At 40.7% G+C, this 17,916-nt stretch overlaps 2 protein-coding genes across 3 annotated transcripts in view; both read left to right on the forward strand.

Moving 5' to 3' along the window:
- Window positions 1–17,916, forward strand: part of LOC6638412 (nephrin) — a 73,292-nt gene that overhangs the window by 30,499 nt on the left and 24,877 nt on the right. The window contains exons 3-17 of one of the 2 annotated variants that reach the window (XM_047009466.1): window positions 1,946–2,098; window positions 4,511–4,684; window positions 6,420–6,573; window positions 6,670–6,806; window positions 9,623–9,790; window positions 9,892–10,023; window positions 13,239–13,375; window positions 14,821–14,974; window positions 15,063–15,200; window positions 15,470–15,634; window positions 15,719–16,003; window positions 16,089–16,370; window positions 16,453–16,876; window positions 16,953–17,119; window positions 17,249–17,440. In XM_047009466.1, coding sequence (XP_046865422.1) covers window positions 1,946–2,098; window positions 4,511–4,684; window positions 6,420–6,573; window positions 6,670–6,806; window positions 9,623–9,790; window positions 9,892–10,023; window positions 13,239–13,375; window positions 14,821–14,974; window positions 15,063–15,200; window positions 15,470–15,634; window positions 15,719–16,003; window positions 16,089–16,370; window positions 16,453–16,876; window positions 16,953–17,119; window positions 17,249–17,440 — 2,862 coding nt within the window. The remainder of the gene's footprint in view (window positions 1–1,945; window positions 2,099–4,510; window positions 4,685–6,419; window positions 6,574–6,669; window positions 6,807–9,622; window positions 9,791–9,891; window positions 10,024–13,238; window positions 13,376–14,820; window positions 14,975–15,062; window positions 15,201–15,469; window positions 15,635–15,718; window positions 16,004–16,088; window positions 16,371–16,452; window positions 16,877–16,952; window positions 17,120–17,248; window positions 17,441–17,916) is intronic. The other variant, XM_047009467.1, reaches the window with a different exon arrangement.
- LOC26529289 lies at window positions 10,324–11,697 on the forward strand. The gene has a single exon (XM_015179274.3). It carries the CDS (start codon window positions 10,449–10,451, stop codon window positions 11,583–11,585), a length of 1,137 nt encoding a protein of 378 aa, XP_015034760.2. The 5' UTR covers window positions 10,324–10,448; the 3' UTR covers window positions 11,586–11,697.

Consider the following 17,916-nt stretch of genomic DNA (forward strand, 5'->3'; position numbering starts at 1 on the left):
CTCCGCTTTTCTTTTCAAGTGCTACACATGTTGTGTAGAAGCTAAAGTAGGGAACAGGTGGAGAAGGTGGTGGAGCAGCAGCCTTGGGCTTGGGGCTTTCTCTGTTGTAGGAGACTTTTCGCCAAGACGTATTGGTGGCTGCTACTGCCGACGATTCAACTCAGCTCAACTCCTTCAGGTGGCATTAAAATAATGCACACGTGCACTTAACTTTATCCACGATTGTTTGTTTGTTTGTTTGTTTCTGCTACTGCTTCTGCTGCTTTCTGTTTGCCAGCCACGCCCACTGCTGCCCATTGTTTCACCCATTTCGCTCGGTTTCTGTGTGTATGTGTATATTTTCAACAGTTTGGCCAGGTGGCTAGATGGCTCAGAACATTTCCACATTCGCAACCTGTGTGTGCGAGTGTGTGTGTCGCTGATGTTGCCTCAACTCTAGTTGTTGTTGTTGTTGTTGCACTCTCGTGTGTGCAAATATTGAAACTCATATTTGAGCACATTAACGAGCGGGTGGAAGTGGTGCAGAAGGCAGGTAGTGAGGGTGTTGGCTTGTGGCAGTGGCATGGAATGGAAGCTGTACCAGGACATTCAACCTGACTGCTGCAGCATTGTCGCATACAATGCTTAACCAGAGCTTTTGTTTTCATCCTTGCAGTTGGTATTCATTATGATTTTGCGGTACTCTAATCATCTTTCTGTCTCTCTCTCTCTCTCTCCCACTCTCGTTTTGTACACAGAGAGAAAATATAATTAAAAGTTTTCAAAAAATCTAAATTTCAAAAAACAATTTCCAAGCAACGTCAAAGTCACGGTGAATACACTGGGACTCAGCTTCTGAATTAAGTGCTGGGTGGAATGCAATGTCCTTGTTTCACAGTATTTTGTGTATCCTAGTGAGGAAACATCAGTCAAATTTCTCTAAAATGACAAATTAATGATAAAATTCTGACTGAATTAGATCTTCTTTACACTTCTTGAGGTTTGTTTAAATGCAATCATTGCGCTTTGCCTTGATGACTTAGTTACAAACAAAGATAGTTGGAGCTATTAAGGAGTAGATTAGATGCCTTAAATATAGAGAAAATTAAGCACTACAAACGTTTTCAATACAGATTCTGATAATGCATCTTAGATTATGTTTTTATTGTTCACTGGAGTATAGGCAGCAAACTTATTATTTATTAAGTTATTCATCATAGTTTCAATCTTCAATCATATCTAATATTGAGTATTTTCTTATGAAATTGATAAGATTATTCGATTGTGAACCAGATGTAAGGGCTGTTATATTTTATAAGGGGAAGTTCGGATGTGGGAGTCACCGAATTTAATTAAATTTTATTTTAAATTATGGAATATTCTCAAACGTATCCAAATTTCATCAGAATTGCTAACTCCCATATATGAACTTCCCCGTGATAACTCATTGATTTTGACATTTAATGAATTCAAAAGTAGCTAAACATCTTGTCCTAGAGGTCTTAGTCTGATATATTTGTCTAGTCTTATGTTAGATAATTCGATTTTAAAGTAAAGTCAAGGAAGAATAATTCTTCAAAAAATGTTGCTTCAATACTTATGACCTAACCGAATTTGGTCAATTTGAGGTTCTAACCATAAAACTGACTCTTAGTACCTTGATAGAAAATAGATCCGTTGAAACACTACACATGTTCCTTCAAAAATAATTACAAAATCATTTGGGATTGTCCTCTATTGTGTATCACTTTCTCAAACCTCCCTTCTAACATGAAACGATCTTGTGGTGGCACTTGGTTTAATCTCTTGTAAATAATAGTTAAGTTTTGTGTCTCTAGACAACGTAACAAAACTTCTTAAAGCAAATGGTTCTAATTAATTTCTAATTTACAACCCCAAGAAATAATCTCAATATTTAAGTTTATAATTCATTACTATAATATATTTCTCCTTGTGCATTTTACAGCTCCACCGTCATCGATCGAAATCAAGGGTTATAGTCACAACTCGAAGGTTGAAGTGCGTGAGAATCAGGACTTGCAACTCAAATGCATTGTGGCCAATGCAAAGCCAGCGGCTCAAATAGTCTGGTATCGCGGCAATACTGAATACAAACCAGGTTAGTAGCGTGGACAGATTCAATAACCTGCCAATGTCCTCCCCCGCATTAAAACAAAAAACCTTTTACACACCTCTCCTATGCCTCGTCCTCTTAATGCTTGACAGTGTGTGACACTTGTCACTGGCAACAACACTAAGCCATCAAATTTAATGTCCACTTACACACACACACACAGACGCACGTGGCTGCCTCTAATGCTGCTGATCCACTCCCACACTCTAGACCCCGAAAAACAAAACACAGAATATATCCGAAATTTACAAAAAGTGTAAATGGGTAAAAAGGGGACAGGCAGGCAGGCAGCACGCAAGAGGTATGAAATGATGGGCGGGGTCTTGCCATTTGGCTGTCAACCGGTTTGGGTACACACAGACATATATGAGAAAGGAGTACGGAGGCGGGGGTGGTATCCGTTGGATGTCGACTTTCTGCTTGATGACGGTGCTTAAATAATAATTTTATACTCCAACAAAACGGCGACTGTCGATGTAGGTCTCTGTTTCTCTCTGTCCCTTATCTTCTGTCCGCTTCACTATGTGTGTGTGTGTGTGTGTGTGTGTTTGTGCCTTGTCATTTTGAGTGCGCGCTGCCCGGCAGCCAGCAAATTGGAAAACACACCGTAAAAGGATGAAATGGAATGAGGAGGATGAGAAGTGAATTCAGTGAAGGAGGCGGAGCAGGAGCAGGAATGGTTGTGGGAGTGGGTGATAAATGCAAATGTTAAAGTTGGGCATGGTCATAGGGACAGACCATCGTATGGCGTTTAGCCGCCTTCACGACTTTTAATTTTCATAATGATTATGATATGATGCCCCCTATATATATATATATATATATATATATGTACATATATTTACATGTTGTGTGTGGGCGGGGCCTGAGCCTCTGGCTGTCATTTGGCGACTAACGAAATCATTTTAACACAACTGGCGCGTTAAAAATGCTTAAAATGTGAAACGCACGACGACGACGATGATGATGATGGAAATTTTTTGGGAGTAAACATTAACAAAAACGAGAAAAAAAAAAGAAAAATCTCCCTACCTCTCTCGCCCCACCAAAAAGAGAAAGAAGAAAATTCGCAAAACGGCGTTAAAATGTAGGAAAATCCGCAAGGAAATGTGGACAGCGGCGGTTGTAAGGCGGAAGGAAACTGCTGCATGATGAATTATGTTTATGACGCAATATGTTGCGCCCAGTAAACTCGGACTGGATGGAGACTGAAGGCTCTGAGGGGACTTTGGATTCTGGACTTGCGGTACGACGACCCTTCGAAAACGAGATTTTACGACAATGACCAGTTTGGGAGGGTTTTTCCCTTTTTTCCACTCGCTCTCTCTTTTTGTTTTTTTTTTTTGGGGTTTTTAGCCAAGGGTCGCAGTATCATTTGCAAGCTGTCAGAAAGCGTTATTATTTTTTTCTTCTTTTTTTTGTTCCAAGCGTATGTGGCGGTTAATGTGGTCATTGAGAAGAAGACACAGGCAGACAAGTTTAGCGAGACATTGCCATCATATCAGTATATTCCAATTTAGTAAGGAAGGAAGCAGACTTCTTTTTCGACGCAGTGTATATCAGCAATATGCAAGTCATTGGCAATTTATGACTGAAAATGATGTCACAAAACAACGATAACGGCAAGAGGTTACACCGTGGAGGGGAGAAAAAGAGGCAAACACTTAAAACAAACTTAAGAAAAAAGTCCACAGGAAGTATATCAAAAAAAAACCAATTGCCATTATCATTTGCAAAACGAAAGGTTTATGGGCAAATTGTATTCTTTCATCAGCATCATCATAATTCTACAGTTCGGTAAAAATCTATATATATGTAATGAAGAAAAAGTCACAAAATTTTTTCAATATAGAAACTTTGACATAAATATGTAGGTATAGACATATATAACATATTTAAATTAGACTTTAATTTATCTCTTCTGTTGTGGTGAATCGAGGTATACCTTTTAGGGTTAAATAAGTCTTGGATATCTAAATTTTAATAAACTTTCGTCATTATTTCCTTTTCTATGTATCATCGAGTAGTTGGTTAAGACAAAGGATTTGATTTTCATAAAGGGGTTATGAGCTGATGAAAGTTTTCCAATTATTTAATAATATTAAGGTTTATTCTCTCAAAAAATTTTCCAAACTGTAGACGAATTTGAAAGGCTTCTATTTCAACTAAGAAAAATTTTGTATTTTTCGTGATGCATTTTCTTAGCATGTATAAGGATTTATCCAACTGAAGTGGTAACTTATGTTAGACTTCTTAGTTGGTGATTAGCCCATTATTTTGAGCATTTTATGCTTCTTAAACTAAATTAAGTATTTCCTCTAATCTCCCTGTAATCCCGACGACCATTATTATTCTCAATAACTAATATGTTTCCTTTTATTCTTCATATTCTTTCAGAAAAACGGGAAGATAAGGTTGAAGAATCGACGCCAAAACGATTTACCACCACATCCATTTTGAAGTTGAAACCAGGTCCTGATGACGATTATACGGAATATACGTGCCAGGCCAAACATAAGGCTTTATCGCCGGATATGCCAATGCGTGCAACGGTTCAACTGTCCGTGTTGTGTGAGTAACATACATTCCCTCCTCCCCCCAGATTCCACTCCCTAGTTCTACTGAATTCAGATGAGAAAATGCTATTCGAATTGTCCGCCCTCATTAGCGGACAGCGGCAATTTGCTATACAATTGAACGGAATTTTTTTTTGCCTTGTTTTTTGCCTGACTCCGACTCTCTGTGGCTCGCTGTGGGGTCTGATGCCTGACCCGCAAAACGTGGTGGAGGCTACTGGCTTGGAGGTTGTGCCATGATGGCCGCTAATTGCGCAATTGGTGCGCGTATTAATTAGTTTTTAAATTCTAATGTGCCACACAGCTGCCACAGCCGTTTGCTGGCATTGCCGTTGCCGTTGCTGCTGCTGTTGCTGCACGTGGAATTCAGAGGAGTTGCTATGGTCCAACCATTGCGTGCCCAGTGCTCGTTGCAAATGCCAAAGTTCGGTTATTGATTGCGTGTAGGAGTCAGATGGGAGTTGCAGGTGTGGAGCACACACCTACACACTCACACACTAACACACACACACACACATTCAAATTAATTATGTTTGTTATTTATGCATAGGCAAATCCAACTGCCACTCTGTGCCGACGCACTCTTCGTTGGTCAGACTTTGAATGTCCATTTCAGTATATTTAATTGGTAGAGGGACAAAATATATACATATATAGAGAGAGAGAGAGGGGTGGAGGACACACCCATCCTAGCAACAATCACCCAACAACCCACAATTTCACCTTCTCTGGGTGTGGTGTGGCCCTTTTCCCTTTTTTTTAATGTTCCTTTTTTTTTTTTTTTTTTTTGGTTTGGTGGCAGGCTCAATTATGCGCTATTATGGCGTCCACTAGGTAATCGGGTTCAGACATGACTGCCATGAGGGCCGTACGGCCTGTACAGATGGCTCCTGGTCACTGGACACTGGACACTGTATGGCCATGCAATATTTTAAGTGATTTTAATTTAATTTTCTCTCTGTCTCTCATACCTGAGCACTAGTTATTGCAATTTTAAATGGCCATTGATGGGGGTGAGACTTCTGCCCTACGGCATTCTCATTCCCTTGGTGTTGATTCAGTGCGGTTGACCGCATGTCAAACTCAAACTACAAACCTGAAGAAGATCGCAAAAAAAAAATATGTATAGCCTACTTGTAAGTTGAGCCAAACGAATGAAATGAAATGAAATGAATTAAGTGAAATTGAAGTTCTGGCCCGTCTAGAGGGGCATTCCATGAGGTAATACAAATTGTTTGCTTTTTAAATAACAATTAATGAGACCAAATGTATTTAAATTCCACCTCATTTCTAGTGGGTATGCGACAATTGACACTGTTTGCGTTGTTTGTGGTATTTTACACTGTTATTAACATGTGCATATCCTCCACACAAGCAGAGGCAAGAGGAAATGGCATTTCGGGGCGTGGCTATATAGGGATAAATCGAAAAATAATGCATTTGACCGCATCAACGATTTGCATGAACCAAACACTTCAATTAAAAATTGTGCATAAACATTTTTGCAATCCATATGCTAAAGTGAGCAAGAAGGGGGGGTGAAGCCTCCTTGCCCCTTATTTACCTCAATTGACCTGATAGCCATGTATATATGTACACATTTATATGGCTGCTGGCATTTGTTTTAGTGTAAATTGAATTTATTTGCGGCAAACAGTTGCAATTAAATATGCAGAAGCTTTCTGTTGCTACTATAATAAATACAACCCTTTTCTCTCTTTCTTGTGCAGATCCACCTGGTCCACCCTATATTGAAGGTTATTCAGCTGGTGAAACATTGCGCCGTGGCCAAACAGTGGAGCTTATGTGCCGCAGTCGTGGTGGCAATCCTCCAGCTCAACTTATTTGGTATAAAAATGGCTCACAAATACGCATGGCCTATAGGTAAGTGGGTGTTTTTTTTTCGAGAGGGGAGGCAATAAATGATAAGTGAAAAATACTGTTAACTTTCATGTGCTTTATCATATTTTCTTAATTCAGAACCTCTGGACGTTTGTCGGAGAATATTTATACTTTTACTGCCGAAGCGGGGGATAATAAGGCTCGTTTTCGCTGCGAGGCCAGCAATGTGATGTCAAAGGATCCCCTTAAAGCTGAAGTGGAATTATCTGTTCTATGTAAGTATGAAATATTAAAAAATTTAATTACAAATAATAGACCAGTGGAAATGGTTGGTAAAATTCCATTCTATGCCACTCAGAAGCAACTTATTATGTGGTAAGGGTCTTAAAGCCTTCTTTAAATCCAAAGCTAAAAATATGTTTTAAGCTTTTCAAAGTGACAAGTTGAAAACAAGACTATCCTAGAGGGCGGTAGTTCACAGGAAAGCATCAAACATCAAGAGTTTGAAATCCAAATCTTGTTCTTAGTTGTTAATTACCTGTCAAAACCGGCAATTTCTGGGAAAAAGGACTAATATGTTTTATGTACATATATATTCAGTTCTTCATACTTTAAGTTAGTTTCATTTGTAGTCACAAACATGATTAATTTTACCAAAGATTTCAAAACATCATTAATGTATCATTTGGGTATGAGGAAGAAAGTAGTCTAGATTACGAAAATTTCAATTAATAATTTCTTTAGGGCCCATAATTGTTTTAAATAGCTTAAATAATTTTATTAAAAATCCAATCTGATTTCTTTTCATTTCGCATAAAATTAACGTATAAATCTAATAGCTCTTATCAGTAGGAGGACGCAATATTAGATTGACTTAATCAGAGAGTAAAATACTGAAAATTAACAAAAAGCCAATCATCCCAAAAAATTTTACTAAAAGTGCGATAGGTTCAAAGATTGAGAACAACATGTCGTATGTGTGATATTGCAAGAGTTTTTCTTTCTCTAAATGCTGTGAATATTTAAAATGAATGCTATAACCCAAAGTTTGAAAGCAAACGTTGAGATTAGCTTGAGCATAGTTACATATATGTAGATTAATAAGTTTCTTGTTATATGAAGATGCAATGCCCTTCTCAACAGAGAGGTCGAGTTATAAATTTAAAATTTTACAAGACTTATTATAAATAAAACATGTTGAAGTGTCCTAACTATGAACATTCAGTGATGGGGGGATTTATTTTAATATTCCAAGAACATTAAACAAATAAATGTGATATATACATAGGATTTTTATATAAAGAACAATTCCGCTTTGGTAGATTGCCTTAAATTATCTTTGACTTTGATGTAAATTCTTGTGTGAATGAAAATGAAGCCTTGTATGTGCTCCTTGTTTTGCCTAATTGTGTGCAATGTATGTGAATGTATATCATACATTTTCATATTTGCACACACTTAAACACACAGCACTCGCGTGTAGGCGTGTGTGTGTGTGTGTGTGTGTGTGTGTCAACAGCAATCCAACCACTCTTCCATCCATATTCCATGGCATCTTCTTCTTGTCGACTAATTCCACAAAGTCCTGGCACTTGGCACGCGACACAAAGACTAAGCGAAAGACTAAAATAAGCCTGACAAAACTCAAGGCTCTGGGTCTCTTCTGTTGCTTTCTTTTGCAATTAAGCTTAAGTTTGCATACCCTCTGAAAAGGCCTCTCCAGCTGCAGCTCCCTCATCTTTGTCTCATCTCTCTCACTCACTCACTTAGCTTTGTCAAATCAAGCAATGCAAATTCTTTTCAAGTGCCAAATAGCGCAGACACCTCCAAGCAGCCGCCTCTTTTGCTCCACCATCCTCTGGGCCTGTCTCTGTTTCGTCTCCTTCTTTAAACTGAGTTGCAGCTTGTTAGAGTTACAACAATTGCAATCAGGCGCACAAAGCCAAGCCCAAGTATGGGGCGCGAAGCTTGCCAAAGTCGTTAGCATTTGCATCCTATCACCACACCGCACCGCATCCCATTTCTGCCCGCCTCCTCTTGTCTCATCCCAGAAGCTTATGTGCTCATGTGTCTAACATGTAAATGGATGAGGCGACTCTTGAGAGAGAGGACGCTCGTTCGCTATTCAAATTTTGAGACCGCGCTGAAATTGGCGCTATTTACCTGAAAGACCAAGAGACTTTAAGCCGGGCACGTGGCTGCTTATCCCTCTATGCTATTTCGCCACCCATCCACTCCATTTGACCCACCAGCCAAACTTGTCCAGTTTCCGTTTATGCGCATACCAATCAAAGTGGGTAGGTATGTGGCGTGTGTGTGCTTGCACTTAGGTTGTCTGTTTGTCTACTATTCCGCCTCCATTTCTGCCTGCCCCGCCTCCCTTAAGTGTGGCTCAGCTGGGTAACATACAGAGAAACATACACGCATTATTTATGTATAACGAATGTGGCACAAAAATGAAGACGTAGCAAGAATACATTCAGCATCAGCATCCTTTACCCTCTGTGTGTGTGAATGGGTGTGTGTGTGAGTGTGTTTGGAATGAAGATGTATGGCACGAACAGGGTCTGGCGAAAGATGCGAGAAGTTAAGAATTCATAATGTTTATTTATATGCGAAACATATCGAGTCGAAGTTTTGTATTTTTTGCTTTCTCCTGGTCTTGGCTTGGTCTTGGTCAGAAGATAGAAAGAGTCAAACGCTGCGTATGCGTAATATATGCGATGCCAGCTGCTGTTGTCCCTCCTAGTCGATGGTAGCTGCTTGCACTTATCCATCAAAGTAGCAGCTGCAGCAAGCAGGAGCAGTCGGGTGATGGAGGCACAAAGGAGGCACATGCCGTGGCATTAGGTAATAGCTCCTGCTGTCAGTCACTCAGTCATCATTTGCATGCAGACAACGAAAGAACGGGTGATGATGGGGCATGGAGCAGGGCCAGGGTGGCAAAAAGAAAACCAAGCTACGTGGCATGCCACAAGTGAGGCTCAAGGCTTATTAAATATTAATGCACGCTTCTTCATTATGCGTCGCTTTTACTCTACCCACACTCTGACTCATCCCTTCCTCTGTCTCTGTCTCTCTATCATTTTAGTTGCACCTTCACACGTCACCGTTACGGGTCCCACGGAGGCTCGTGTGGGGGATGTTGTGCCACTTACGTGCACCACAGCACCATCGAATCCACCCGCTGAGATCAAATGGATGGTGGGCGGACGTCAGATACGCAATGCCACATCAAAGACCATTGTCAGTCCCGAAGGTAAGCTAAAAATATCCAACAAAACAAAAAAAAAAACAAGAAAATTATATTCGCCAATTCTCTAATGCAACCTGTCTTTACCTTTATCAACCTATTTTTAGGCGGCTGGACTACTTCATCCAATATTAGCACTATTGTGGAGCCAAATAAACGTTCCTTGGTAATCATTTGCCATGGCCTTAATATGCAGCTAACAGAGAATGTTGTCTCCACCCATACGATCAATGTCCTGTGTAAGTTTACAAAACAAGTCAAACCATAGCAATTGTCTTTGTAATTGAGTTAGTGGAACTTTTTCCTGTTTAGTTTGTGTGAGGAACTTTTCAAAGTCACTTAATTACAACAAAAAAACAAAGAAGAAAACAAATGCAAAAAAACAAGAAAAAGCAATCAGTCGTTTTCTTGTTTTCGTATTCTCCTCGATTTCATCGTTTACCACTTTTATTTAACTTTTTGAAGTCATGTTTGAATTGTTTGAGGTTTCATTCATTCATTTCTCGATATAAGAACACTTTCTTTAAACTTGTTTGAACTCAAAAACGGGAACAACCCAGACGGAAAGCAAGTGTAGGCTTTTTACTTCAATTTACATTTAGTTCACACTCTTCTTTTGGGCTCGATAAATTATTCGTATTAAAAATAAAATATAATTGTAAGAATGTCTGAGGACAAAACGCAAATGTCGGAATTTCCACTATGTGTGTCCAATTCGACACGAGAATTGGCTCGTTTAACCGAACAGGAGAAACAAAAAGCTGATCTGAAGGAGAAACAACGTAGACATACAGCCAAAGTAATCCGCAAACAGAAGCCACCGAATGCTCAGATGGCTTTTTGGCAAAAAATGTGGATGGAACATCGTGATCGGGTAAAAAATGCTGTTAGTAAATTAGATGCAGAGCCACCATCATTTCAAGCGGCACGCATCACAGGAGTCAATTCGTTGCGAGACGATGCTGTTATCTTTATGCATCGCACCAAGGAGAATATACAACTTTTGGTGGAAATCTCACGCACCATGCGTACCCATGGGGCTGTGAATCCCTTTCGCTATGAACAGGTTCATGTAACATCTGCGATACCTACAATTATGGCCAATCTGGACAAATTGGAGCGAGAGAATCGTGATTTGGGCAAGCGTATATTAGATGTGCGCAGTGAAGTAGATTCAGGTCTCAATCCAGAGACAAACAATGCCAGTCGTCTGCAAAAAGGACAAACAGCTCCTCTCATCCTATCCGAGGATGCCATTAATAAGTATAAAGTGTTCAATATGAATCTGCCGACCACAGATGCCGAACGCAAGAAACTCTTTCGCCCGCGTATTTTCTTTGATATCTACTTGAAAGATGCTCGTCCTTTGGGTCGCATTATCGTTCAACTCTATACAGAAGCAGCTCCCGTTGTGGTCCTTCAAATTGTACGCTCTTGTATGTGCAAACAGGCAAATAAATTCCATACGAAACGTCTATTTCCCAGTCTCTGGATGGATGTGAATCTTGAGTTGCCTTCCATTTCGCCACTGCACAATCCCCTTGAGTATGATGCAAAAGTTATGGATCATGGTAGCTGGAATCATGTGTTATCGTTTAGTAAGGAGTACTGTAAAACAGGTTTTCAGGATGCCCTATGCTTTGCCATATCCTTTAAACCTCTTTCGGTTTGCAATGGCTCACGTGTGGGTTTCGGTCGCATCATTAAAGGTAGCAAGATCTGCGATTGCATACAAAGTTATGGCACTAAAAATGGTAAACTTAGCCGTGGCATTTTATTTACCAGTTGTGGTCTTTTATAAGAGAGAGCGAGAAAAAAAACAACCCCCAGATATCTAAATCAATAATATTTTGTATGTTGTGAGAGTTTTGTTACAAATTTACTTTGTCAAATAAATATAACTAATTAACCTGGCCGACTGTCCCACTTACAAATCTGTTGGCAGACAACTAAAAAGCGCACAGTGGCTCATTTATTGGGAAAAAATGTTGTCAGATAAGGAAAAATTTTTGTTTATTGAACTGAATGAGAAAAGTTTCTTAAATTGTAAAGTTCTAACCAAGATTTTCTGTGATATCCATGAGCACAGCTTGACTAACGACAAGGGACAGGTAAAAATTTGGTTTCTACCTGAAGGATCGAATATCAGTTATACGAGGTTCTACTGTGTACAAGAAATTGCCAAATATTTGTTAACCATTTCCCTTTTATGAATTTGCTTTAAAGTTATGACATTGTTGGTTGTAAAAATCTTGTCATTCCTTCCACATCTTCAAAAGATCAAAAGTTTATGATTTTGTTTTTAAATGGAAATCTCAACAAATAAATCACTGTGCGGCATAGTGTCCTTAACTCCATTAAACCTTGTTCGATGTCACTCTTAATTTGCCTCAATTATCAGAGTCAGACACACACTCACAAAAACAGACAGCAGAAGAAAAAAAGTTGACAGCCACATGGGGCATGTGGTATGGGGCAAAGAGCATGAGACTCGGAGTAGTCACTTCTCGATGAGCCATGAGATATTGAAGTTTGCCCTCCCTCAAGAGAGAGATAGAGAGAGAGAGGGAGAGACTAAATGAATGAGTGTGGGAGGCTTATTAATAATTGCGATTTCTAGTTTTTTGGGCTTAACTGTGAATCCTCCTGCTATCCAAAATGTAATCCTGCCTTCTATCTTCAGTCTATTGGTTGGCCAAGGCATTTCTACTTCATTGTGTGTGCACTCCTGCAGCGCTAATTAATTTTTCTGACCAGCAAACAAACACACACACCCACACACATACACACACAGAATATAGCACTGGGCAAAGAAGGGAAAGAGATTTACATTTATTAGCCATACCGCGAGCGAATAATGTTGCTGAAAATGACTAACAGGCCCCCAAGGTAATGAGTCCAGGCAGGGCTTTTCTTTTGGACCCAATCCCAACACACACACATACACACACACACACACTGAAAGAAAGAATCACCCAAAATTCAAGGCCGCTGTGGGTGTATGTCGCCATTTTGCCCGAAGTAACTGGACGACACCCTGCAGATACTTTTACTTTATGCGAGGCAAATTAAATAATTTTAATTTTTATTGTTCTGCCGCTGCTTGGCAGTTCTCTCTCTCTCTCTCACTCTCTTTGGGCACCCACTTTTGCTTGTCCCCCTCTTAACAACAAAGACAGCGGTGGGTCCTGGATGCTTGGTAGTCCTTCGTCCAGCTTTTTCTCTGGTTCTGGTTGCCTTGTTATATTGTTCTTGTTGTTCTCTAGGCCATAATTTGCTGGCTCGTGGCTAAGGTTTTTTTCCCCAGTTCTTTTGGTATGGAACTTTTAGAGAGGGTGTGGGGGGACCAGCGTGTTTTTGCTTAAATATTTTTTGTGCCGCTTTGTTTGTTTTTGCAGCTTTCATCCAAAAACGTTTTTCTTTTCGTCGTCTCTTTCTCTCTTACCCCGCACAGATCCACCCGCACCGCCATTAATTTCTGGCTATATAGAAGGACAAATTATACCAGCTGGTTCAGTGCAAAAACTGCTTTGCGTTTCATCAGGCGGCAATCCGTTGGCAACGTTAACGTGGTATAAAAACGACAAAAGGGTGAGTAGAAGCATTTCCTTTATCCCCCGATTACCCTCTTTTAGATTTTTTTTTCATACGCTTTCTATAGAACGGTATATTGACTTTAATCAAAATTTTACAAGACTTGAAAGTAGAAAACTTAAAAATTTATCAGTAAAAAGTATTAAGTTTAAACTGGTAAAGAGTTTTCATAAGTCATAATCTGAAAGTCTTCAAAAAATTTATTTTTATATTCCATATTGCATAGTGTAGGGGTAAATATTTCTCACACGTAGGTACTCCTTGAATTATTTTATATAACAACTTGTAAGTCCAAAATTCTCGTAAAGAACAGAACAAAGAACAGTTCAAGGTTCCTATAAAAAACAGAAAGATGAAGAAGGATAACGTAGAAAAGGTTTAGACACAAATCATGAGAAAAGAAGTAGGTAAGACCAATATCCTAACTTTATTTAGAAAGTGAAATATGACTCAATGAAAGAATCTTTTCAATCAGCGGGTTGTAAACGAAAAAGCAGATGTCAAAAGGAATTTGTTGATTAAAAAGGGGATAGTAGGGTTAGTAAGTCCTTTGAGTCAGAAGAAAGAGGAAGTTTTGAACCTTTTAGGTGTTTATACACACAAATCTGCTTTAAAACATACAGTTATCAGTTCAGCCTCAAGTCCACATTTTAAATTGGCATTTCGACATTTATCTTGTCATCAAAGTAATTACAATCAAGAGCTTTATTAAAATTTTTAATTGACAATAACTTGCAAGAGTATAAAAACTTCAGCATAATGGAAGTTTCTTCATTCCCTCGGATTTTTTTTCTGCATTTGCATTTGCAGCATCGTCATACACATTCTACACAGAGAGACAAGCACACACATATATGTACGTTCTTTTACTTCTATCAACAACAGCCCAGCAAACATCCGCAAAACAATAATGGCGCTTTTGTTGACCATTTCCGCTTCCGCTTTATGGGCTTAAAGTGCTAATGAGCCAACGGCAACAGCAAAGGCAACGCGAACAAGCAACCAACAAGGCCAGTTCAGGCCATGCCAGTTGTCTGGTTTTATCTTTCAGCCGTGTGCTGACATTAGCTTTTATATAAAGATATATATGTATATAAGTGTTTTGTGTGTGTGTGTGTGTGACACCTTTGGTAAATGTTTTTTTGTCTCTTGCCCACCGTCAATTATCAATACTCAAGTTTGCTGGACTTTTAGGCACTTTTAAAAAAAAAAGCCTTATCTATGTGAATTTAAATTTTAAAACCAAGCATCAGCTGCTTTCTGTTGCATACTTAAGGGAGATTGGCCTCATCTGTGTGCGCGGTAGATTAGATGGCATTTTATCAAGAATGTGGGGGGAAAAATACCAACAGCTGCTGTTGCAGTACTGTCAACTTGTTAAGCATTTCATCCAACACCCCTCTCACTCATCCCATCAAACTTTGTTTCTCTTTATTTTTCAGATCAACTCGGTTTTACGCGCCGCGGACAAATCGGTTTCAGCGGAAATAACCATCTTGGCCAACGTTACCGACAACCAGGCGCAATATCGTTGCGAGGCCTCGAATAGCGCCACGGAGATACCGCTCTTCCAGTCCACAACGCTCAGTGTGCATTGTGAGTAGAGACTACAATTTTTGGGGGGAGATCGGGTTGAATTGTGGAGGGGGTTAGCCATTATTATTATCCATTGCTTGCATTGCAGTTGCCCCGGAGACGGTAAAAATACGCATTGAACCGGAAGAGCTGCGACCTGGCATGGAGGCCTCCATCATTTGCGACTCGAGCTCAAGCAATCCGCCGGCCAAGCTGTCCTGGTGGAAGGACGGCATCTCCATTGAAGGTACGTATGCCCGAGAGGCAAAGCAATTGGAAGTTTGCCCAGGACTTGGCGGCGCCGTTGTCGAAAAAAAAGAATGTAGGCAGGTCTGACACGGTTGCGCTGGATGAGAAGGAGATATATATTCGGTTTTCCTATTTTTCTTTTCTTTTTTTTTTTTTATTTTTAAGGCGTTTCCACGACAACATCCGTTGCTTCGGTTTCGGTTGCCCAGTCAGTAAAAATTTCTCCACTAAAAGATATTCCATTTTCCACCTTATATTTTTGTGCAGGCATTAATAACACGTCCAAGCCCGGACTCTGGGGCGGCACAGTCTCTACGCTCGAATTCAGGGTAAACATCTCACAGGAAATGAACGGCATAGTCTACACTTGCCAAAGCGCCAACGAGGCACTACAACGTAGTGTCCATGAGGCCATAAGCCTGGATGTTCTATGTAAGTGGATGCTACCACCGCCTCTAATTGAGCAATTAGATGGAAAAAAAAATGATGAATTCTGAATATTACACCCCAATACAGATCGTCCCAAGTTTGTGCCGCCGCCATCCTCAACGGCTGTCGGTGTGGAAGGTGAATCCCTGCAGGTGTCGCTCCAGGCGAATGGTAATCCTGCAGCCATTGCCTATACATGGACAAAGGATGGCATGAGTATACCCCAAAGCGATGGCGTTGAGCATCGTATATTTGCCGAAGCGGGCACTTTGAATTTTACCCGCCTGCATCGTGACGATGCGGGGGTCTATTCCTGTAGTGCTGGCAACTCGCAAGGCAAGGCTGCACTCAATATCACAGTGGTAGTGGAATGTGAGTAGATAGCCAGACTGGTGATGATAGATTCTCAACTCTAATCATTTCATTTTTTTTTTTTTGTTTTTCTTGGGAACTGCAGATGGCACTACCATCAAGTCTATATCAGAGAACATCATTGTGAATCCTGGTGAGGAGGCAATGCTTTCGTGTACTGTTGAGGGTAAACCTCTAACAGAGGAGCATGTCAAGTGGGAACGAGTTGGCTACGATATGGCCGCCAAGACAACAACAACGTTTGCCAATGGCACATCCTATCTGCACATTAAGGATGCTCAACGCGAAGATGTTGGTAACTTTCGTTGTGTGGCCGACAATCGTGTGGCCAATCCCACCAATCGAGATGTCCTGCTGATAGTCAAGTGTAAGTGAAAGAAAAGGCGCCCCCAACCCCCTTTTCAACTCACCTCCTACTTAACTGTTTCGTTTTTCCCATTCCTCTATAGTTGCTCCGGAAATAGCCAAGTCACCGACACTGCTGAGAGCTGCCAGCGGTACAGGTGAGCGTGGTCGTTTACCGTGTCGTGCGCAGGCATCCCCGAAGCCAGAATTCATTTGGCGCCAGGATAAAAAAGATTTGCCCATTAATCGTACATATAAATATGAAGTGGAAGAGCGTAAAATCGACTCATTGACCTATGAATCTACGCTAATTGTACAAAAGGTGGCTCCCGCCGACTACGGGGCCTACGAATGTGTGGCCCGCAATGAACTAGGCGAAACGATAGAGACCGTCCGCTTGGATATCACATCACCACCAGATCCACCACTTAGTCTCAATATCTTGAATGTTACCCACGATACAGTGACTGTTGCCTGGACGCCTGGTTTTGATGGCGGCCTAAAGGCCTCGTATCGTGTGCGCTATCGGTAAGAATACAATTCTCTTTCTCTCTACATATCTCTCCATTGGACCCTCTTGGCAACAATTTCCTCTCATTTGCAGGATGGCCGACCGTGAGCAATACAAGTACATTGATGGATTGCCCAATAGCCATAAGCTAACGATTGCTGGATTGCGTATGAACACACTTTACTTGTTCTCCGTCATGTCAAAGAATGAGTTGGGTCAGAGTGTCTATTTGCCGGATTTAACGCGTGCCCAGACCAAAGGTAAGAGCCAGGTTTCCAATTTTTCAATTAGCCTATGTGAGTGCGTTGATTATGGGGTCTTTACTTAACTATCTCATGTGATTTTTTGCTGCACTTGGAATTGGAATTGGTAACGACAATGTAATACAGAAGCACCACCACCGTCACAGCCAGCCTCATCACTGGGCGGTGGACCACCGACCACCAGTCAGACACCATTGGGTGGTACATCGGGAATGTTGCTGTTTGTTGGTGTTTCGGCTGGCATTGCTGTCGTTGTAGTCAACATTCTTGTCATCGGCTGTTGCCTGCATAAACGCAACGAGAAGCGCCTAAAGCGAGGTACAATACCACACACACACAAAACATTTCACACCAAAACTATGAACTCTGAACCGAAAGGAGTTGCTGCTGTTGCTTCTATATTGCTGGTTGCATCGCTGGAGAGTTAGTTAGTTGATGGCATTTGAATTTCTAATTCTAGTCGCCATCGTCGTCGTCCTCGTCCTCGTTGTGTTTTTCTTTAAACATTTTTTTTCCTTTCTGTGGGCGTGGCTTTTGCAGCTAGAGCACGTGCCGGTTTCCTGCGGTCGCTTGGTCAGAGAGCGTGTCGCTAATTTCATTTGGGGGTTCATCCCGGCCCCGGCGCGCCATCACATGTCCGCGACTACGTGATTTGCGTCATTTCGTCGTCGTTATTTTTCGTTTGTCGTATTTTTTGGGTGAGGGCCTTTATTTGATTTCGTTGCGTGGGCCAGCAGCACCATGGCAACCAGCTCATCTCATCTCATTCTCGTAACCATTCCAATCCCAAAAAA

Source organism: Drosophila willistoni (assembly GCF_018902025.1).
Source record: "Drosophila willistoni isolate 14030-0811.24 chromosome 2L unlocalized genomic scaffold, UCI_dwil_1.1 Seg139, whole genome shotgun sequence".
In the NCBI taxonomy this organism is placed as follows: Eukaryota; Metazoa; Arthropoda; class Insecta; order Diptera; family Drosophilidae; genus Drosophila; species Drosophila willistoni.